Source organism: Apis mellifera, linkage group LG10, assembly GCF_003254395.2.
Source record: "Apis mellifera strain DH4 linkage group LG10, Amel_HAv3.1, whole genome shotgun sequence".
NCBI classification, from domain to species: domain Eukaryota; kingdom Metazoa; phylum Arthropoda; class Insecta; order Hymenoptera; family Apidae; genus Apis; species Apis mellifera.
In genome coordinates this window covers 4,666,967-4,691,675 of record NC_037647.1, presented here as the reverse complement: position 1 = coordinate 4,691,675, position 24,709 = coordinate 4,666,967, and the positions used below count along the sequence as shown (strand labels likewise).

The following is a 24,709-nucleotide window of genomic DNA, read 5'->3' as shown; positions in this document are numbered from 1 at the left end:
CCTTAAATGCAAATATGATTATATATGCCAACAAAATCAATTTGTTAAATAAAGAAGTTTTTCTTTCAAATAACAATTATATTAAATATAACTAAATTATTACAGAATACATTCAAATATAATAATTTGAAATTATATAATATTTATATTACTATTAAGATCCAAATATATTATATTATATATTATGTATAATATATAATATTATCATTAAGATCCATAAAATTTAAATATTATTTTTTTCAATGTAAGAATTAAAACTAATTATATAATATTAATTTAAAAATTTTTAAACAATTTTTACATTTAATATAATATATTTTTTAGAAATATAAATTTCTAACAAAATGTAATTATATAATTGTAAATTTACTTTCTTTTTCTATTATTATTTCATTATGAATTATTATATTTGAATGCACAATGCAAATATAAATTGATATCTTATTATTATATTTAATTCAATAATGTTTAAAGATAAATTTTTTTTATAATATTTGATAATCTCTATAAAGCAGGACTTTCATTGAATTATAAATCATATATACATATATCAAGAGAAAAGTATAATTTATATTTATTAATTTTTATATAACTAATAATTAATTTTATTTTACATAATAAAGCTTGATTAAATTTAGTACAACCAATAAATGTAATATGTAATACTATAATATAGTATATATATATATTAATTTTGAGTTTGACATTTAAAAGACAATAATATAATCATACTTATTATAAAATGAGAGTGATATAAATTGTTTATTTTAATAATATATTTATGTTTTATTAATTTTTATAATTTATATTAATTAAATAAGTGCATATAATAGAAAAGCTTCAAATTGTATTTATGATGGATAATATTAAATGTAATAATTTTTGCACAGATTTTCTAAGCTTTACAAATAAATACATTTATTAGTTGCACATATAATATTATACATAAAAAGGTAAGGTTATTTACCAATATCAATTAGTCTCTATAAATGTTTGCCGACCAAACCTGGCAAGGCGACGCGTGTGTGCAATGGTAGTGGTCCCGGACTAACTTCTCCCATCACAGTTCCCAGCTGCCCCACAAAGTATTAAATATATGAAGAATCCATCTCTAGATTCTTACGCATTATTTAGTATATCAAATACAATTATTGATTTTATGTGTGTAAAGATTCTTGGTAAAAATTATTGTAACAAAATCAGTAATATGTACAAGTTTAAATTAACATTTAAAATAGAATCTATTTTTATGCAAGTATCATAATTAGAATAAATAAATTATTAAATAAGGAGAAGGATTATTATATATATATTTTTTTATATATTAATTTAAAAATTTATATATATTATATTTTATATATATAAATATATATATATTTTTTTTATATATTAATTTAAAAAAATTTTATATATATATATTTGTAATCTAAAATTAAATTCATTTTTTTAAATTTATTATTAAAAAAAAAATTAAAAAAATATATGCAAATATAATGTAATATAAATGTAAATAATATAATATATTATAATTTTTTGCCTTTTCCTTATTATTTATTCTTTATACAATACTTACATTTAATCTTTTGTAGTCAATGTTTTTTATTATCCAAAATATTGAAGAAAATAAATACTAATAAAATATAATCAACATTTATAGAAACTATAGTACAGTAATAATATGTAATACTTGACACCAACATTGCATACGCACATACCTATATCATAATTTTCATTAAATACTATCTGAGATGTTACAATATATTAGAAAACATACATGTTTTATATTACTTGAAGAAATTAAAATTTATCTGTATAATAACAAAATTAGACAATATTAAAAATAAAACATACTGAATTAGAATTTGAATGAAGTAACATATTGATATTAAATATTTATGGTATATTGAATAAGAAGAATATTAATTTGTATTTAAAAGAATTGTAGAAAAAGTCCCAAAAATTTATTCAATTTAATAAATCATATTAGATTTATTTTTTATAAACGTGTTCTGTTTGAGAGCTCCTTACATGTGTCTGTGGAGAAACCAAATATAAATAAGCAATATATGCTATAATAAAATCAAAAATTGAAAAATTAAAAATAAGAGTACAAAAAATATTATATAATAAAAAATAGTAATTTACACAGAACAAAAATATTTTCTAAAAAAATATAAATTACATATTAACATAATTACATATTTGTTATTATCAAAATAAATTATTTGCCGATTGCACAATAATATAACATTTTTAAAAAATCTTAAACAAAATATATGATTTAATAATACTACCATAATTTTTTAAAATTTTCTAAATATAAAATATATAAAATTGCAAAACACTTATACACTTTATTTTCTTTTGATGATATTAATAAATTATATTAAATGAAATTAACTATATGTGCACTAAATTATATGCAAGTGCTATGTAGCAAAATTTACACCAATAATTAAAAATAAATATATTTAATATAATTGTATAGTAAGAAATATTCATAAACAATGTATAGAAAGCAGATATAAAAGATTATTTTTTTTGCAGAAATTATTTGTTACTAATAGCATAAGTGTGCAAGCGGCAATTTTTAGATGGCATTTCTGATATGAAAAATTGATGCCTGAAAAGTAATTTGGTTTCTCAGGTTACATGCAATAACATTCATTAAATGATAGATGAAAACAGATCCTTCTCCAATATAACAATGAATAAATAAAATATATAATTAATATAAAAAAAAATTACAGAAATTATACTGCATAATATTTACTTCATAAATCTTGTAACTATTAATAATGTTATTGAGATATAATGAGATTTAAAAAGATTCAAAAATTTAAAAACAATTAATTGAACACTGAAAATTATGTTTAATGTTCAATTACAATATATTTAAAAATGATAGTAATTTTATATAAATCTTTAATATAGATCAAAATTCTATTAAAGTTTTTATTATTATTATAATTATTTTTTTATATTATATTAATACTTTCAAAAAAATCACAATATGTACATTTTCAAAACCCATTATTATGTACTACATGTCTTTTGATTTTCATAATTTACATTTACATTAAAATATATTGCACTATAATATTAAAAAGACAAGAAATAAGTGCAGTACAGATAATTTGTTGTATAATATTATTTCTAATATTTAAAAAAAAGAAATGTATTAAATAATTTAAAATAATTTAAAATTAACACGAATATAGAAATATGAAGATTCATTTTCAAATAATAAATAATTATTATAAAATAACTACTGTACATCAAATTTTTTAAATGAAAAAATAATAAATTTTTTTTTTAAAATTGCAAAAAATTGAGAAATATATAGAGAGAATACTATTAATTTGTTTACTATTGATATAAAGAAATTAAAACTATTATTAAAAAATTTTATATACAAAATATATAATTATTTTTAATATTTAATCCTACTCCTAAGTATAATATAAAGCATTTAAAAATAATCTTCTCAAAACATTATTTTCAATGGCTTCTGTCTCGTTACAATGTTCTTAACGGAATAAATCCTTCCATTCCAATGATTCTTAGGTCCTCATCATCATCATCATTTCTTTTTCTCTAAAAAAATTGGTAAGAGCGCGATCAAATAGACTAAAAAAATTGTTCTACATTATAAAAAAGAAAAAAAATATATATATATACATATATATGTGTATATATATATACATTATATATATATATATATATATATACATTAAAATAAAAAACACAAATTTTTAGCACTTAAATTAATTTAAGAAAAATATATCATGAATATTTAAAATTTTTTTAAATATTTTTTTAAATATTAGACATTAAACATAATTTTCGAATAAAAAAAATTATTTGAAAAAGTAAGAAATGAAATAATCTTTTTAACATTTAATTTGTTATGTGGATAAGGAATATTAAATTATAATATTAGACACATTATTTCAAATAAATCTTTGAAATAAACTCATTAATTCTTCACAAATTTCTTACAAGTAATTAATGACTAGAATACATTTACTGCATCTGTAAAATAACTTTAGTAAAATGACTATATGTAGATTCATGCTTATAATAAAATTTCAATTTCATTATATTTTATGATTGATTTCTTGTCATTGTAAAAATATTATTAGTATTGTTAATAACCCATAAACCTAAATATGACAATGATACACAATATTTTTTTTTTTATATTAAGATTATAATTAAGTAAATATACTTATTATATATAAATAATTTCACAAATAAATAAACTTAAATATTATTTAATATTATATTTAATAATTCAAATGTGTATCATTGCATATTTATAATAAAGAAAAATAAATTTTTCATGCATATTCTATACATTTTATATGAAAGATTTTGATATAAGCAATTCTTATTATATATAAGAAAATATAATTAATATAAGTATAATTTATAAAATTAACAATAAAATTTTAAGATATTAAATAGAAATATATATTACATTTAATACTAAAAATATAATTCATATAATTTTCATATAAAATGGAAAGGCTATGTTGTACAAGTGTTTTTAAGTAATGATATAACTTGAAACAATATTTAAAATATAATTACATGAAAATTAGATATAAATGATAAATTCATTTATACCATAATATAAGAATTATTTTCACATATAATTTTACAAGATTTAAATATTTTAAATCAAATCCAGTACTTCTACCTTCTGTGTAAATTAAGAATTACATAAGGTTCATCTGGATTAGTTGCATCTGTGCTGTTAGGCTGATAGCACGGATTAATAGTGTAATTGAGATTAGGTTGATGAAAACTCACCGGTTGGACACTAGTCCTTCGTCGCTCCAATTCACGATCTTCAAGACAAAAATCTGAATCTGAATCTGCTTTTCTAACAGCTTCATCCTAATATAAAAATGTCTTGAAATAAAATATCTAATAATTCTACAATAAAAAAATTTCTAAAATCATATATTATACCTGTGTCATTTGTTGTGTTGTTGTAAGAATTCTAGCTAAAGGTGTACAACAAACTGGCAATGTTTCCAGTAATGTAGGTCTGGAGTGAGTTAAAAGTGGTTTCATATAGCGTGTGTCAAAATCACCCCAGATTCTGGCAAGTAATGCTTTTTCATTAGGTTTTATGCCACTGCTTGGTAATGATCCATCCTGCATAGAATTATACTGTGAAATGTGAAGAATATTTTAATCATCCATCCTGTATGATAATGATATTTTTTCAAATTTAATTAAAAATTAAGTTAAAAATTACATTCATAAAAAATATTTAAATAATAAAAATAATTTATTAATTCAATTACTAAATAAATTTGAATTATATAAAAATGATTAAATAACATATATATAATTGTATATTATATTAAATTGTATATTATAATATACAATTTTAAATAATTTTTATATTGAAGATTTTTAATTAAATTTTTTTATAATATTAAAAACATGCTTGATTGTTCATTCTATATACTTTGTTAATATTTATTTATATCTTAATGAATATATGTTAATGAATATAAATGGATATAAACATATACACTATATACTAATCATCAACATACAGAATGGATAACAAAAATAATACAAAAAAAGAAATATTTAAGCTCATGCAATTAGCAAATCAAACATTTAATGAAATTGAAATTATAATTTTTATATAAAAAGCCAAACATATTAGCAATTACATTACAATTAATTTTCTTATATAAAAATAAGCTAAATTAATTTACAAGATATAAACATAAGCATATATAAATTTATTAGTAATATTATTTTTAATATATAGATTTAATTAAACATAATATGAAATGAAGTTTCTTTTTATTTTTAAAATAAAATAGTAATTTCTATATTTTATGAAACTAAATTCATTTTTAACTATTTTCCAAAAAAGAACTAATATATGCAGATATTAATGTATTTATATGATTTGATATTATTAAAATATAAAATAATAATCTGAATATTATATTTATTTTATTACATATTATTTTATTTATACTTTTAATAAATAATATTTTAATAATATTCATTTAACAAAATATAGTAGTCATTGCAAATATTTTAATAAGATGATTTTTATTAAATCTCTATTTTAAAATATTAAATTCTCTATTAATAATAGATAGTGACAGAAAGCAACTCATATAATACTATTTATGCATAAAACTAATTTTTGTTATTGCATAGATATAAGATATAAGAAAATATTAAATACTAAAAAAATTAAGATTAAATTAATTTCAATGTAATAAATAGGAATTCATTAAATGCATGAATTATTTATGATTACATAAATAATGTAACTCAATTTTTAATAGAAAAACATACCGGCGGACTTCTCTCCCTACGTATGTCCAGATCTCCAAAGCCACCTTCGCCACCAGACTATTAACATTAGTATGTTAAATTCCAATATTTTTTTTATATTAATTATTAAGCGCAATTATTTAAGATTAATTAAGCCTTTTTTATCAACTTTAATATAATGTAATTAGACATGCTTAGATTTTATAAAATGTTAAATTCTAGTGCAAGCTATATATGATTTAATCTTTGTGCAAAAATATTATATTATTTAAATGAAATTTAAAAAATAAACATTTATAAATATAATTTTCTCGTATATTTATTAAGAAATAAAAATTTTAGAAATTATTGATAATAATATATAATATTAAAAATGCATACACCAATAATTTAGGAATGAAGGATAATAGTATAAAAAGCATTCATGCACAAATATATTTGCATTTAAATTTTTTTAGAGAAATATTATTTTGTTAAACAATTTAGATTATTTTATATTAAATAATTATTATATTTATAATTATTATATTATTAATTATTAATTATTATATAATGTAATAATTATTACATTATATATGTTGTATAATACATAGATGGTCTAAAAAGATCAATAATAGATGAAATTTCTTTTATTTCTAATAAATATAGAATTTTTATTTACATTTTACTAAATGTTCTTTAATTTATTTATATAATTATTTAAATATATTAAAATTTAAATATATTCAAATACTATCAATATATTAATTTAAAATATTAAAATTTTTTCATAGCTATAAATAATTAAAATTTAAATTTTTAATTTTAAAAATTGACATCAATTAGTTTATGATTTAAATTGTTGTATATATAATTTATAAAGAGATGCTTTCTGATAACAATAATATCTAATAAAATCTAAAAGATAATTTTAAAAGATAATCAAATTTAAAATAATCTTATTAAAATTTTGCTGACTTTTGATATATTTTATATTTTCTTATATAAAAATAGAACAAATTAATAAAAATTTATTTATATTTTTTATTTATATATAATAAGAAATTAGATGTTATTATCACTTGTTCTCATAACATATTTTATTATTTATAAAAAATAAAATGGCAAATTTATTTAAAAAAATTTATTTGTAAATTTATAAAAATAACAAAAAATTGCATTCTATTAAAGTAAATATTAGTAATGAATAAATTATATTATAGTAAATATTATTATATTTTTTATATCAAAAGTACATAAATAGAAATCTTACTCTTCACTAAATATGTTAGTGCAAATGAAATTTTAATTATTAAAATTATTTATACTTTTATGAAGTGAAAAAATCAATAATAATAATTAAAAATAAAAATATAATACTTACACTGCGCATTCCATTATGTGACAATCCTTCTATTTCTTCATCTACTCCAACTCTGAAAAAAATAATTTATTTCAATAAAATAAAAAAGTTTATGATTATAATAGCAGAAATCTTTTACACTTACGGTATATTAAACCAGCTCAAAAATTGGGTTGTTGCACCACCTTGAAAAATAACTGTTAGAATTACAATTAAACTCGTTGTTGTTAACATTGCTTGTCGAGCATCAGAGACAGTATTTCTAATCGCTAGAGCGAAACTCATAGCTCCGCGTAAACCAGCAAAAAATAACATATGTTGATAATTTAATGATATTTTTGGTTTTCGTGCCAAATTTAATATAAAAGATAATGGATATACATTAGCTGCGCGACCTAATAATGCACATAACTATAATAAAATAATTAAGGATCATAAAGAGTATGTATATGAAATATTAACTTAAAATTAATATTTATAAAATAAGGATACGAATCCTGCAAAAATAAATCCTGGATCAAAATGATGTTTCGGGAAAGTGAACATTGAAACACCAATATAACTAAATATAAAGTTTTCTGCTAAAAAATTTAAAAGTTCAAATAGTTGTTTTGTCCGTTGACGCGAATCTGGACTTAAATTATTATATGTGTAATGTGCTTGACAAATACCACAAAATAAGACTGCAACTACACCTGTATATAAGTAATTACATATAAAAATTTACTATTGAAGATGATAAATTTAATGTATATAATATTATAAAATATTACCTGTAAGATCAGATGCTTCAGCAATTAAGAAAGTACTATAGGACATTAAAACAAATAATGCTGATTCCAAAAGAGGAAAATCTCGAACTCTAGTAAATTTAGTTAACAAAGCAGTAATACAGCCCATGGTAGCACCAATAAATAAAGATAAACTAAATATTCCAACAAAATCACCAAATGCTTGGAAAAATGCTACGGTTTCAAATCCACCTGAACCTGATTGATAACGTTCTCCATAATTTTGTATGGAACTGAAATATATAATTTATATATATAATTTATATGTATATTTGATCAAAACTTTTTAATATTCTTATATACATACCCACTAAGTACAATTGCAACTGCATCATTTAACACACTTTCTCCAAATACTAAAGCATATAAATTTACATCTACATGTAAATCATTAAAAATAGAAATTATTGTCAATGGATCTGTGGGAGATATTAATGCACCAAAATATAAAGTATCCAAAAATGTAAATGAAGCAGAGAGATGTGGTATTAATTGTACAAAAGCATACATCAAAGCTCTGAAAAAAAAAAATAATATAAACATAAGAAATATGATTAAAAAAATATAACATTATATTAAAAAGAATTTTTTTCTTTATCTATAGTCAATGAACAAAACAACAGATATATTCAATCTAAATGACCTATGAACGCAAAATTAATCATAAGAAATGTTCCATATAAAAACTTCAAAAGATGTAAATAAACTTGTTATTATGATAGGAAAATATATATCTATTTATTAATTATATATTCATATATTTCTCATTATAAATGAAAAACATACCCAATAACAAAAGCTGATATAGATGTTCCAATTAAAGCATACATAAGAATTGCTCCTAAATTTCTAAAGAAATATTTCTGAAATAAAATACAAAATTAATAGTATTAAATTATAGTGATAAATATAAATATAAATAATTGAACATTTGCTACTTACACGTTTCAAACTATACCCAGCATGAAAAATGATTGGTGGCAAAATAATGTTAAAAAATATTTCAGAATCAAAGGTGGCCTATTAAAATTTTATATTTTCATTTAATTATTTTCTTTTACTGTTCTATTTAATTATAATTTAATGAAATACATAATTAAATACAATATTTAATTTTTTAATAATTCTAATGTATTATTAAAAATTAGATTATAAATAAGTAAATTAAATAATACCTTCAAATCTATTTCATTATCTTGTTTATAAATCTCTCCTCTGAATAAATAGGCAAATGTTTTATTTTTAATAATATTACCACCTCCTTTATCTTCCGGAAAACGTAACCATAATGTATCAGGAGGAACTGATTGGTTATATTTACTACTGTTGTCTGGTACAACAGGCATGTGAAGAATAGTACTACTTGTTGTAAATCCATAACGTATTATTGCTCCTATAATTAATCCTAAAAAAATATATATATATATATTAATATATATAGAGAACAAATACAGATGTACATATAATAATAAATTCATAATAAATTAATATTATTTTAAAATGTTTAATATATATAACTTTTATGAAATTATTATAATTTAAAGTTAATCATTAATGATTGATAATTAATATTTCAAATAATGAAAAATTATTCTTTTTTTAAACTATTAAATCTTAGTTCTTATTTATATATAAAGATTATATATTAATTTTATGATGTAATATTTTATGATATTTTATATCATAAAAGATATTATAAAGATATATTATGATATGTTTGTTGACAAAAAAAAAATCAATATTAAAATAAATATTAATATAGAAAATTAATAAAATAAGTATTTAATAATTATTACTTATCATTTATTCTTTTTATTCTTTTATTCTTTTATTCTTTTTAATAATTTTTAATAATCAATTTAGAATTATATGAAATATATTTAATTATAATTAATTAAAATTAAATATATATTTTTGATATATAAATATAAATAAGTCAATTTATTTGAAAATATTTTTATTATATTATATTATATATATTTATATTTATTATATTATTATAATATATATAATAAAAGTATTTAATATTATTTTAACTATATATCATATATAATTTATATATATCTATCTACAAAGAATAGAATATAAGAATATAAATCTGAAATAAAAAAGTATTTACTATATACATTTATACTTAATAAAAAAATGCTTTAAAAAAATTTTAAATAAATTTAAATAAAAATTAAAATTTGCATAATTTGCATTATAATTACGATTGTAAACAGTAGTTATAGCAGACGACTTACCATAAATGACAGCTAGACCAGTTTCATGGAGGAACCTAAGGCGACGATGTTTAAATGTCCATATTGTTAAAACAGTTAATATCAATAAAAATGTGTACAATAAAAGATTCAAACTATCAAGTCTATGCAATAGCTGTGCTTTTGCATCTAATTCAATATCTGTCGCAGCTCCATTACATGATTTTAATAAGAAAATACACAAAATAACGAAGAGGACAATTTGTGCATCACCCCTTACTGCCATCTTTACTTTTGCAACCATTTCTTAAGCAGACTGTCAATTTAACAGTACAGCCAACTGTATTATTGATATAAAATCTGTTTAATATATTTATAAACATAGTAGAATATTACAGAATTTGGTAACACTGTTAAATTTATTCGAAGCGGGAATTCTATTTCAATATTGAAATAAATGAGAAATCTAATAACATTTTAATAGTATAATCTTAACACTTTTCTAAAAAAATTATAAATATATATAAGTATATATAATCATATTATCTATATAAATATAGAAAATATATACATGATTATACATACTTATTACATACTTGAATAATAAAAATTTTATTTTATATCTTGTATATTTAATTCGCCATGACAACATATATAATTAAATATAAATATTGATAACATAAAATTGAAAAACAATATAAATCTCACGCTAGTTATTTTTAGTAATTTGATTAATTACATCGAAGTGAGAATTCTGACATTGTTAGTCCGAATTTATTTTCATCATGGCCTCAGGTAGGCTATATATAAAGCTTTCAAGAATATAAAATCAATGCTTTTATAAAATATTTCATAATATTTAAAATAAATTTACTGATATATGAAGATATTATTTTTTTAATAATTTTCTAACAAATAAGATTATATTAAATAGATATGAGATATATATGTGTATTATATTATATGTATATAATAATATACTTAATTATTTCATAAATTAAAATTCATTACAAATCTAATAATCTACATGCTTTATATTATTAAATATTATCACATTTGATATTATCAAATATCTTGATATAATTTAAATATATTTAATATATTATATTTAAATATATTAAAATACATTTATTGTCAATATAAGAAATCTAAGAAATGACATAAATATATATGTAAAGTATATACATAATATTAGATTAAATAAAGATAGAATTAATAAATTAAAATACATATTAATTTATTAAATAGTCATTAAAATTGTGATAATTTGTAAATGAAATAATAATGGCATTATCTATATGTGGGGTATTATCAAAGTATATCGAAGAGTAGTGACAAGGTACCCAATAATCATTCAAGCAACACAAGCAGGTAATAACTATCCTGTATTTCTAAAATATTAAAAATTATTTTATCATTGAACATATTAATTATTCATGGTATCAAATTAACAGGTATATTAATGGCATTGGGAGATCAAATTGCACAAAATTTTATTGAACGAAAAAAATTTAAGGAATTAGATTTTCTAAGAACAGCTCAATTTGGAAGTATAGGATTTTTTATTACTGTAAGTCAATTTGATTCAAAAATACTTAAAAACATTTAACATTTAATTATAACATTTATAATATTAATTTATTAATATATTTAAGTAATAATATATTTATTTATTAAAATTTAATAATAATTCAATAATTAAATTATGATTAAATTTTTTATAGTGTAATTAAATAAATAATAAATTAATTAATTATATAAATTATATAAAAAATAATTAAATTGTATAAAAAATTATATAACATTTTATAAAATAAATTTCATTTAATGGGTATGACAGGGACCTGTAACAAGAACCTGGTATGGAATATTAGATAAATATATTGGCTCAAAGACTGGAATTGCAGTATTAAAGAAAGTAGCTTGTGATCAATTAATTTTTGCACCTGCAGGTTTAGGAATTGTGCTAACAACTATTGGTCTTTTACAAGGAAAAGATTTTGAACAAATAAAAACGAAATTATCTAATGAATATCTAGATATTTTACTTAATAATTATAAAGTAATAATAATTTTACAATAAATTCCATAATTATATAAAATGTTAATATATTTATGTGACATTTTTGAAGAGTCAATTTTAAAGACAAGAACAAATAAAAAATTAATATATAAAAATATCAATTTAGATTTAATAAATAAATTAACAAATAATTTATAAGCAATTTATATTTACATTTAAATGAAGTGAAATGAAAATAGAAAGAAATAGCTTTTTCTATCAATCTGCAGTTTCATTCTGTTTCTGTCTCATTTCACTTAATGCAAACTTAAATGTTTGTAATTTAACACTTTAATTATATCAAAATTACATCAATGAAATATTTATTTTGAAAATATTAAATTCAATTCCAGATTAATATTCAAATTTTTTATAAAAATTATATATAATTTTTTTTATTATAATATTTTCTAAAAATAAATATATTTTCAGTAAAGATAATAAGACTTTTAACAATTTTTATATTTTTTATAAAATATATTTATATTAGGTAACATGGAAGTCAATTGCAATTCCAGTTATTTATTTTATCCAATTAAAAATTAGTTTACATGAAAGATGTTCCACGAATATATTAACACCCTGTACATTTAATAAATTTTGTTGTAAAAAATGTATAATTCTTTTTTTCAGATTTGGCCTATAATACAATTAATTAATTTTTATTTTATACCTTTACAATATCAAGTTCTATTAGTACAATCAGTAGCTATCTTATGGAATACTTATATATCATATAAGACATTTACTTTAGGAGAACAACAAAAAAGGCAAATAAATATATATATAAAATAAGTAAAAATTTATAAACATATATTTTTTTTAAATACAGATGTTAACTATTAAATTTAAATATTGTTCACAATAACATAATAAAAAGTTAAACTTTTGAATAACATATTTATAATATTAATCATTAAAAATAAACAATATAGTATTTTATCATAAAACAACGATAGCATTGTAAATAATCACAAAAGCATTTTGTTATAAGTTATTAAAAATTGTATTTATAATTACAATGAAGTATTTGATCTCAAAATAACTATATATATATATATATATATATATATATATATATATTGTATATTTTCTGAATTAATATATGTTTTTAGTAATTATTATTTATATTTAGTCATATAAACGTCATAATTTATATTTATATCATAATAATTCCTTCTATAAAAAAACTGATATTTTTTACAAATGTATATATTTTTTTATGTGTCAGGAATAATATTATTTTATGGAATGTTATTATTTTTAATAACCATTAAATCATATGTAAATATATATTATTTTAAGTACATACAAGAACATTTGAAGTGTAGTAAAATAAACGAAAATTAAATTTAAAATAATTGTAGTCTATTTAAGTCATCATATATCTATTTTATATATATATATGTGTGTGTGTATGTATGCATATATATATATATATATATATATATATATATATATATATGCATACATACACACACATATATATATGTTTAAGCATATTTAAACCATTACCATTAACAAGAATAATTCACATTGGAACTTTTTCTGCTTTTGCAACTGCTGCAGGTATGGTTTCATTAGTTTTAGATGATATACACGTCCCGAGTAATTCTGGACACGATATTTCATTAGATACTATTTTTTGTATTTTTTTTAATAAGTCATAGTTGATACGTTGTGTTATTACGGAATCATATCTATATTAATGCAATATAAGATTAGAAATACAATAAAAATTTCTATATTTATAAATACAAAAATACGTACTTATATTCTGGATGTGAAAGGACTTCTTTTCTTAACCATGCAGCAGTTGTTAATAACTCTCCAGAAGATCTCTTTTGTATTAATTTCATGTATGCTTGTACAGTACAATGCGTATCAGCATCTACATCCATACTGGCTAAATATGAATTTACTAAAGGTATTAAACCCGGAAAGACACCATCCTGTTATAAAAAAATATTATAGAACATTTTTAATTTTTGTTAATATTATTTGAAAAAAATGAAAAAATTAATGAAAAAATATTAATACCTTTCCATTGATAATTTCATTAATAGTAAATTCTGTATATTCTGTTTGTCCATCATCTTGTTTTTTTATATCTGATGTAATATCTCGTCGAAACCAAAATTTTTCTGCTGTAACAGCATTTCTCTTTTGTGCTCGAGCCATATTTTTATCAACTTTACTAATTGGTATGAGCAAATTCAATTTATAACTTAAAATAACTCTTGTAAGAAGAACAATAAAACAAACTATTGCAGCATTTTCAAAATCTGTAATTTGAACTTCGCATGGACGAAATTCAACACGCCATCCTATAGATGAATTTGGTGGTGGTGGTTTAAATCGCATTGTTTGCCAATTGGTTGATTGTATATTCTGAAATTTTATAAATAGTAGTTATATAATCAAATAAAGTTAAATTTTAATATTAAAATTAGTTAATAATAATAATTACTTCAAAATGATCAGTATCCTCCAAATCATTTTGATGCACTTTTTCAGAAAATAAAGATACAGTATCTCTGATGAATAAATGAGCGATATGTTGTGCAAGTAATTTATCAATTCCATTATCTAAAAGTTGTTTATATACTTCATCATCATAAATTAAAGGAACATCGTTATATTTTTCTCCTTGTACACTAAGATATGAATCAATGGAATCATATCTAGATTTATTAATTCTAAATTTATTTTCTTTTAAAGGTTTTAGACCACGTTCTTCTTGTGTTCTGCAGTCTACAGAGCAAGATATCACATTCCATCGACAATCAACATCGCTTATATATCCTCGGTAAAATGGACTAGCAGCAGTTACAGCCAACTGTCGAATTTTAAACAAATGTTCTGTAACGTATGTGCGAAAGAATATGCTAACTTCATATCATCAGAATTTATGAAAACATAATTATTATTTACATATTACTGACCATTATTGGACATAAAGGTGTTAATTGATCATATAAAGTTCTTGCTTCTTCTATATTGCAAGCTTGGAAAGTGAGTTGTAAACAACAACATCCCATTCCAAAACCCATAGCATCCATATAAATGTGATCTTCTTTAGCTGCACAATTAGATTTATCTTCAATTAAAGAACTAAGATCTTCCTTAAATGGATTTGGAACATTTTTATCTTTATAAACTGCAAAAAAATACTATTTGTTAAATTATTTTATTTATAAAAAAAACATATATATATTATACTAGGAATAGTATATAAATACATACTAGGAATGTTTATAGCTACTTTTTCTCCGCGTCGTTTTCTTATATTTCTTGTCAAAGTTTTAAATCGAGGGTGGCCAGGATAGATAGCTTCATCCGGAAAAAACAAACTTTTTGATGATCCTGAATTTGGAGTTGGATATGTAGGAGGATCTGTAAAGTCATGTGCTCCTGTTCTGTAAGAAAATATATAAAATAATAATTCTTTTTATAATAAAATATCATAATAAATTATGATAGTATTTAATATTAAAAATATCAAAAAGTTTATATACCTAGGAAAATTAGTTAAAGACATTAAAACTTCATTAGGCCCCAGTAATTTTGAGGCTTCTTGCCTTCTATATTTCATATTAGCCTCAACAATATTAAAATGAACTAATAAACCACCATATGGTTTTCCTGGTGTTCCTTCTAGCATATAAGCACCATATTCAGGTCTCCATAATGATTTAATATTGCTATGAAATAATTATGTATTATTATATAATTATATATATCAATATATCATTATATTAAATAATAATGAAATAAATAATAATAAATGTTATAAAGAATCAATAAAATATATATTTATATGTATAATAATATTTATAAATAATATAAATTTAAATTCTTATTTAAAAAAAAAATATAAAATACTTACACTGGATCATTATATTCTTTTTCGTTTAAAGTTTTTAATATTTCTGCAGCTCTTAAACTAAGCTTTGCAATTTTTGCTTCATCATCAAATTTGATAAGCATATATTCAACCTATTTAAAAGATTTTCTTTATTATAAATGTTAAAAATTTCTAAATATTAAAATTACAGTAATAAATAAGAAAATATATTGATTTTATATTATATGAATGATATCAATAAATTATATAGTTACAGTAAAAAATGTTGACTCAGATCTAGAAATGAACTAATTGAAAAAAAAAAAAAGTCAAGGTCACATTTTATAATAGTTAAATAACTAGAATTGATTGCACCATTTATTTATTGTTTCTTTTCAATTATTAATATTTCAATTATAATATATAATATAAAAATTCAAGCAAATAAAAATAATATAAACAACAAATAAAATAAAATTTAAATTTAATTTTTGAAAATTATAATTGAATTTAGAATATTAATAATTAATATTATTATGTTAAATTAAAAATAAAAATTTATTAATAAAAATTATTTTTTTAATTGTATTAAAAATTAATATTGCATAATATTTTATGTTTAAATTATTTTATGAAAATGATATAGCAAAAACTAATATATATTCATTAATATATGAAATTACGATTTATGTTTACAAATCTCAAATAAAATATATATAAAACTCAAATCAAATAAATATAAAGTTAAAAAATAAATATTACCTCATCGCCCCATTTGAGTATATCACCTTGTCGATCTCTAAGTCTTTTGTATAAATTAATAAATTGAATAATCCCATGTTTTCGAACATGATCAGCAAGATTTTTCGTTTCTTCCCAGGTTAAAGGACTTCCCTCGGATAATAATCCCATATCTATACAGGTTAATTAATATTAATTTTTTTTTAAAATTTGACACTCAAAACAAAATTTCGCGGAAGATCGATTCAAACCGATTTGTACCGAGATATACCGAGATATAACTTTACTTCACACTCAGAAAACCATGAAAATTCTATAATAAGATAAGTATAATACTATTGATGCTTTGTAGACTAACTACAGTATTTTACAAATGTCCCGTCACTTCAATGATATATACTTAACTACAAGGTAATTCTCCTACCAGAACATTATAACTAGAAATACTGGAGATATCAGTTTAAAATTATTTCTGATTTGATAAAAATAATCGTATAATTTTTTTGTATAATCTTAGATTATCTTATCTTTAATTGATTAATATCATTGCAAACATTTTGCTGGTCAGTTCAGATGATTCATATATGTAATTAAAGAGATTAACTCTTAAAATATAGAACACAAATTTAATAGCCAGATAATCTAAGAATTTGTTTGATTTATGATTATTATATTTATGTATATTATAAATAATAAAAAATAGGATAATAAATTTATAATTTGTAAATAAATACTTTAAATATTTAATTTATAATAATTAAAATAATTGTTTAATATTATGCAATAAATAAAATGAATTGTAAAAAAATTTTTTTTTTTAAAAGTATATTATCGCATTATATGATACTATATATTTGAAATTCGTCATAAAAATACAATTTATTTCAGATTTATATGTACAATAATTACTATATAATATATACAATATGATTATTTTGCACATATTACTTTATAAATTTTTTTAAAATTAATAGATATTTAATAATATATTTAAAATTATTATAAAAATATTAAAATTATTTAATTATTCCTATAAATAAAATATAAATAATTATAATATTTTACCATAATAAAATAAAAAATTTCAATATATATTTCAACAGTTTTTAATTCTTTTAGATTAATAATTAACTAATATCAACTATTGATTCAATGATATATTTATTTTTATTGATAAATAAAAATAAATACATAGATTTATATATAAAAAATCAAATAAAAGGAATGATAAAATGAACCAATATGTATTATAAATCATATTTTATTACAATTTTTTTTTGTTGAAAAATTTGTGAATTTAGCCATATCATAATACATACATGTATGTATGTATATTTATATTTTAGTCAAATAAACCGAATCCCATATCTTCATCTTCTGATTCAGATTCTTCTTTCTTTTCTTCTTTCTTTTCTGCAGCAGGTGTTTCTGTAGAAGACACAACTGGTGCAGCAACAGAAACAGTGGCTGCAAATTTACTTGGATCCTAAAAAAATATCATATTAATATTAAATTTTAAATAGTTTTGTATAATTAAAACTATATATTTTTTCTTTTTATCAGACTGCGTTTTACGCATTTTTCAACAAAAATCTTACAGTGCCAGTGGGTTCCGCTATTTCTAGCTCTGACACTAATTACATAAGATTGTCAGATAAAGCATTCATCACATTAATGTTTAGAAGTTATTTTTATATTACACACATAAATATGAATAAAAAAAAATATTACATACTTTAATATATTCTTTAATTGTAGTTGCTTCTGGAAATTCAATATCAGTAACAGCAGCTATTGCCAATAAATTCTTGAATCCATTTGCAATACTGTGAGGAGCACTAGCTATTGTTGGATAACCAATAGCTAAGCAAACTGCAGCTAAATTTGCTACCCCAGCCATAAATTTTTCACATAAATCTTCTGGTTTAATATCCAAAATTTCAGGTGCAAAAATAGTACCAGAATCATAAACTTGTTCAACAAGTAAACCATATGAAAATGGAGAAATATTCAACATGTTTAAAAGAGTAGCTTCAGATGCACCTACTTTATCACCTGGTTTTAAAATATGTACATCGTTCTAAAATATAATAAAATGAATTTTTTTTACATGAAAATATATTAATCTATATATTTATATAAAATATAAAGTCGAATCTCAGTAAGACTATAATTTTGTTCCTTCATATTATATTAAACAAATTTCTTATCAAAATATAAACTTTGTATAAATCAAATTATTTGTTATATATTGAGAAGTATTTTACTTTTATAATTCGAATTTAGAAAAATTCGATCTCAAATTTTTATTACCAGTGATTTTATTATTCTATAATTATATATATATATTCTATAACTATAAATAGTTATGTGAGAATCCAAAAATTGGACCGAATTAGATTGAAAATTCATTTCACAATCGAATTCCTGAAAACATATCATAATTTGAAATTATCAAAATTTCTGATTTTGAAATTATTCTTTTAATTTTGTGAGTACATTTATTATTAAAATATTATTCAATTTCTCAGTATTCTGATATTTTCAATAATAATCGAATTATAAGATAAGAATTTTTGAAATTCATTCATTCAGAATATTGAATTTTCAACATTTTTAGATTCTCATACACCTCTAATAATTATATATTACAATCTATTATTAACTAACCATTTAATTTATTTATTAAATGATTCTTTTTTTTTCAATTTTAATATGATTATCATAATTGTTTCAATTATATGAAAATAAAATATATTTGTGAATTTTTTCTTCAATTCTTGCAAATAGAAAAATATTAAAACTTATATAATATTTTTTTGTTTTATCTTTGTTTTATTAAATTTTTCTTACTAAAAAAAACTTTTATCTATATTATAATTTGAAGATTTTAATATTATTTTTTTTTTTGAGATTCGACTGTAATTAAATATAAAAATTTGATCATATGCTTACAATAATTTCAATAGTACCCTTAGAAATTTTAGTTGGAATACTCAAAGCTTGAAAGAATGAGGTTTTTTCAGGACCAAGACCAGTATTTTGAGCAGGAATAATTACGCTCAATGGTGCAATGGCACCTGCTCTAGCTGGTGCTCTGACTTTATTTTCTAAAAGTTTGTCTCTCACTTCAATTAAATCTCCACGGGTAAAAACAAAACCAACATTTCCACGAATATGTGGAAGAAGTTTCTCAAGTGCTGCATTACGCTCAATATGACCACGGATTGCTTTCCTCATCATAGTATTTTTTCCCATTAATACAACTGCATTTCCACGAAGAGACATACGGATTTGTTGCATTTGTTTAGAACCAACATTGTCTGCACCCACAATGAAACACTTAGGATAATCGTCCAATAGTTGCTATGTAAAAAATATATGTAATATAAATATAAATATATGAATTACAAATATTTCAATTAAAATATCTATATATTAAATATTATTAATATTATTATATTAAAATAATATTAAAAATACTTACAACAAGTTTTGTAAAATAATTGGATTTCCATGTTGCCTTGTCCTCCCTACCCATCTTAATGTGTATAGGGATATTTTATTAATTTAAGGACTGAAAATAAATATAATTCATTATTATTATTATTATTATAAGATTCTTCATAATTAAAATTAGATAATAAGACTTACAATTTTTTAATCTGCACACAGATTCTACTTTTGTCTAATTTTCAATTTATTTAAATATTAGTCAATTAAATAAATTTTATTATAATATTTAATATTAATATATATATTTATATTTGAAATTATATAAAAATACAAATATTATTTAAAAAATTACGTATATATAACATCGTATAATGATTAATTTCATATTTGAATTGATTTATATATAATATATGATTATTTCATTATTATATATGATATTTAATAATATATAAATTAGTATTTATTCTTTTATTTATTCTACTTTAAATTAATATTTATTAACACTATATTTAAATTTATAAATTATAAATATTTGCAATTTAAAAAATTTGATTATAACCATGTGATTATAACCATATTTATTTTCTTTTAAATATACAAAAACATATCATTTATATTTTATTAATATAAAATAATGCAAATAATATTACTACGAAATTATTTTTATACAAGAAATGAATAATTTGTTATTTTATTATATAAATAATAAAGAAAAATTCTTTTACCTTGGCAAAGAGTACACGGGTACAATCTAGAAGAAAGAGGAAGTTCTTCCTTCTCCATGATAAAAATTTACCGGATATGTTTTAAGAAAATTATGTCTTACCGCGAAAATTTAAAAATATATACTATGATGAATTAAAATTTAATTTTTAATGTAAATAATAAAGATATATATATAAATTTTAATATATTATATTATTTATATATAATATTTATATATATATTATATTTCTTTATTAATTTTGTTTTTTTTAAATTATTATATATTTAATATTTAAATGAATTACACTAATTCAATAAAATTTTAATGTTATAAGAATATAAATTTTTTAAAGTATTTTTAAATATAATATAATATAAAATATAACATTATATAAGAAATTTTAATTTTTTTAAACTGATTTGCTTCTGTAATCAAAACTATAGTCATCATCGAATACCATTATCATTGCCGTACGTTTTGTTAAACTATTTCATTTTTATGTTAAAAATAAAAATGATTCTGTAGCTTCTCTTAATGCTTTAACAAAAGAATTTGTTTTATCACATGTTACTATTAGATTTCTTTTGGATTTTTAGTTATTAAAATAAATTAAAGAATATCAATAAAAATGAGTGCATTTTCTATATTCTTTTAATTTTTATCATTATTTATATATATTTAGATGTTTATGATTTAATAAATTATTTATATCATTTTATTCGAGTGAATCCACAGAATCATTTCATATAAAGAGTAAATGAATAACTATTACTGTGAAGAGATAAAAATACTTTCAAAGTTAAAAAATTATAATTTTTTTTTACAAATGATTCTTTCAAGAATTGTAGATTTTGGAAAAAAATAATTTACAAATTCATATTTAACATATTAAAATTTATAAAAACAGCTAATGAAGATTATAAAATTAAATACATATTTAAAAATATAACATAATATAATAACCTGTAATATGACATTATATAATAACCTGTAATATAAAATATAATACAAAATAATATAATATAAAATTTAATAATATATATATAAATACATTCAAATAAGTGTAGTTTGAAATGAATAATAAGAAATCATATTATTTTTTATATTTACTTCTATAAAATTGCACATGATATTAATTTACATTTAATTTAAATTCAATTTTAAATAAATCTTTATCATACGAAATAATTATCATAATAATATCAAAATGGGATAATATTAAATAAAAAATAAAAGTTTATAGAAAAGAGGAAAATACATTTATATAATCAATAAAAGATTTTTCTGTATTATACAATGTATATGAATAAGTATACATAAATAGATAAAAATATAATTTATATATAAAATAACATATGAAATAATAATGATTTCTTAATTTTTTATTTTATTTTAATTTATATTGATAGGATTTCTTCAGCGCATTTTTTTAGTACATGTAATGCAAAATCAATGTCATTTTTGTTAAGAAGTGTAGAAATACAAAGCCTTAAACTAGGCCTAGGTAAATTTTTTTCTGCTTCTAAATAGGCAGGAGTTATAACTGCTAAATTATTTTCAATACATTTATCAGAAATTTTAGAAAGTAATTTTTCTTCTGTAGCACGATCTAATCTATTTTTTAAATATATATGTTTTACTGGAGATTCTGGAAAACTTAAACATTCTAAACAATGAATGTTTTGAAGTCCATCATTTATGGCTATACAATTATCTCTTAATGATTTAAATATTTGTGGATTATTTTCCATAATATCTAAAGAAGTAATAGCTGCAGATGTTAATAATGGTGGTAAAGATGCAGAAAAACAATATCCAAGTCCAGATAAACGTTGATGTTCAATAATAAATGATGTACCTATACAAAAACCTCCAATAGATCCCATTGCCCAATCCAAAGAACCTATAAAATATATAAAATATAATAACAATATTTATAATATTTTATTAATGATAATTATAATATATAATATTATTACCCATAATCATATCAATTTCATGTCTAGGAATATCAAAGTATTCAGTAATGCCTTTTCCATGTTCACCCAAGGTTCCAAATGATATTGATTCATCAATAAATATTCTTAGTTTATATTTTCTACATAATATAACTAATTCTGGTAATGGACAGATATTTCCAGTATTCATATAAATACCCTCAACTATTAAAAAACGTTTAGTTTTAGCTGCTTTCTTAGGATTTTGTTTATCAAGATTTGCTTGTTTAATCAATAAATTACAAAGATCATTCACATCATTATGTTTAAAATAAATAATATTAGCTTTAGTTGCATCCAATCCTTTTTGTATAGCAAAATTTACTTTTTCATCAACATATACAAGATCTTTGCGCTTACAATATGCTGCAATTGCGGATGCAATTGTACTAAAACCATATGAATATACAACTGCATCTTCTGTATCTGTATAATTTGCTAAACGTTCTTCTAATTCAAGATGAACATCAACAGTACCATAAAATCCACGTGGACCACAAGAACCTACTCCATATTTTCTTATTGCTGCTATTGCATTTTCCTCTATTTCATGATTTTCAATTAAACCTAGGTAATTATGTGTACCTAAATTTAAACAATCTTTTCCATCTACTACTATTCTTTTACCCGCTCTAGATGTTATACATCTTGGATTTAATGATAAATGATTTGTTTGTGGATTATTTATAAGAGGTTCAGGTTTCCATTCTGCAAGTTTCTTTTCAACTTCATCTTCATTTATTTTTTTATGACTATTATAATATTTTTTACTAATAAACCAAATAAGTAAAATAATAAAAAATGTTTTTATCAATATATGATATTGAGGAATTATACTAAGAATATTCATTGATTCAATAAATATAAATTTTGTGCTCATGTTTCTGGTTATATGATACTTTATCCTGTTTTAATTACTTAATCAGTTTAACTTAATCACTTTATGTATTATTTCATATTATTTTTCATTGAAATATAAGTACAATATATATATAAGAATATATATTTTAAAATCTTACCACCTTTTAAAATAATTAGGCAAATTTATAGTATTAATAGTTATATTTTGAAAATGAATTATAAAATTTTAAATCTTAATTTTATATAATGATGAATATTAAAAAAATTTAAATAAAATTACATAATTACTAGATAAAATTACAAGTGACTAATAACTGCGAGTACTTTTTTCGAAGAATCAAGTAAAAGCCAGATGGCAGCACTAATATATAATAT

The 24,709-nt window shown here is 19.6% G+C and overlaps 5 protein-coding genes across 19 annotated transcripts; 1 reads left to right on the top strand and 4 right to left on the bottom strand.

The window, feature by feature from the left end:
- Window positions 1-925: 925 nt before the first annotated feature.
- On the bottom strand, window positions 926-10,989 carry LOC552330 (sodium/hydrogen exchanger 7). 11 transcript variants are annotated; one of them, XM_026443355.1, is made up of 13 exons: window positions 10,707-10,988; window positions 9,636-9,865; window positions 9,403-9,480; window positions 9,247-9,323; window positions 8,768-8,977; window positions 8,443-8,693; window positions 8,162-8,364; window positions 7,815-8,080; window positions 7,691-7,742; window positions 6,349-6,405; window positions 4,981-5,184; window positions 4,819-4,905; window positions 926-1,073 (listed from the first exon to the last, which is right to left on the bottom strand). In XM_026443355.1, the coding sequence occupies exons 1-13, from the start codon at window positions 10,966-10,968 to the stop codon at window positions 984-986; spliced, it is 2,067 nt and encodes a 688-aa protein (XP_026299140.1). In that variant the 5' UTR covers window positions 10,969-10,988; the 3' UTR covers window positions 926-983. The 11 variants fall into 11 exon arrangements, with proteins under 11 accessions (XP_026299140.1, XP_026299143.1, XP_026299141.1 ...); XM_026443358.1 differs by having other exon boundaries at window positions 4,981-5,169; XM_624706.6 differs by lacking the exon at window positions 926-1,073 and adding an exon at window positions 1,635-2,034.
- An 801-nt stretch (window positions 10,990-11,790) lies between these two features.
- Window positions 11,791-13,581, top strand: LOC727505 (protein Mpv17). Its single transcript, XM_006562061.3, has 4 exons — window positions 11,791-12,035; window positions 12,119-12,234; window positions 12,505-12,726; window positions 13,360-13,581. Exons 1-4 carry the CDS (start codon window positions 11,963-11,965, stop codon window positions 13,519-13,521), a joined length of 573 nt encoding a protein of 190 aa, XP_006562124.1. The 5' UTR covers window positions 11,791-11,962; the 3' UTR covers window positions 13,522-13,581.
- Window positions 13,582-14,004: 423 nt separating this feature from the next.
- Window positions 14,005-17,812, bottom strand: LOC100578132 (glutamate--cysteine ligase catalytic subunit). Of its 5 annotated transcripts, none has more exons than XM_026443350.1 (10): window positions 17,336-17,740; window positions 16,616-16,725; window positions 16,245-16,430; window positions 15,973-16,145; window positions 15,672-15,886; window positions 15,197-15,565; window positions 14,767-15,117; window positions 14,497-14,678; window positions 14,216-14,426; window positions 14,005-14,147 (listed from the first exon to the last, which is right to left on the bottom strand). In XM_026443350.1, exons 1-9 carry the CDS (start codon window positions 17,483-17,485, stop codon window positions 14,258-14,260), a joined length of 1,905 nt encoding a protein of 634 aa, XP_026299135.1. In that variant the 5' UTR covers window positions 17,486-17,740; the 3' UTR covers window positions 14,005-14,147; window positions 14,216-14,257. The 5 variants fall into 5 exon arrangements, with proteins under 5 accessions (XP_026299135.1, XP_026299138.1, XP_026299136.1 ...); XM_026443353.1 differs by lacking the exon at window positions 14,005-14,147 and having other exon boundaries at window positions 14,183-14,426; window positions 17,336-17,487; window positions 17,719-17,812; XM_026443351.1 differs by lacking the exon at window positions 14,005-14,147 and having other exon boundaries at window positions 14,183-14,426; window positions 17,336-17,487; window positions 17,576-17,725.
- Window positions 17,813-18,557: 745 nt separating this feature from the next.
- On the bottom strand, window positions 18,558-21,594 carry LOC550711 (60S acidic ribosomal protein P0). Its single transcript, XM_623103.6, has 5 exons — window positions 21,496-21,594; window positions 20,802-20,891; window positions 20,270-20,680; window positions 19,050-19,394; window positions 18,558-18,800 (listed from the first exon to the last, which is right to left on the bottom strand). Exons 2-5 carry the CDS (start codon window positions 20,853-20,855, stop codon window positions 18,657-18,659), a joined length of 954 nt encoding a protein of 317 aa, XP_623106.1. The 5' UTR covers window positions 20,856-20,891; window positions 21,496-21,594; the 3' UTR covers window positions 18,558-18,656.
- Window positions 21,595-22,837: 1,243 nt separating this feature from the next.
- Window positions 22,838-24,353, bottom strand: LOC552392 (serine palmitoyltransferase 1). The gene is made up of 2 exons (XM_624765.5): window positions 23,456-24,353; window positions 22,838-23,379 (listed from the first exon to the last, which is right to left on the bottom strand). Exons 1-2 carry the CDS (start codon window positions 24,351-24,353, stop codon window positions 22,874-22,876), a joined length of 1,404 nt encoding a protein of 467 aa, XP_624768.1. The 3' UTR covers window positions 22,838-22,873.
- Window positions 24,354-24,709: the final 356 nt, after the last annotated feature.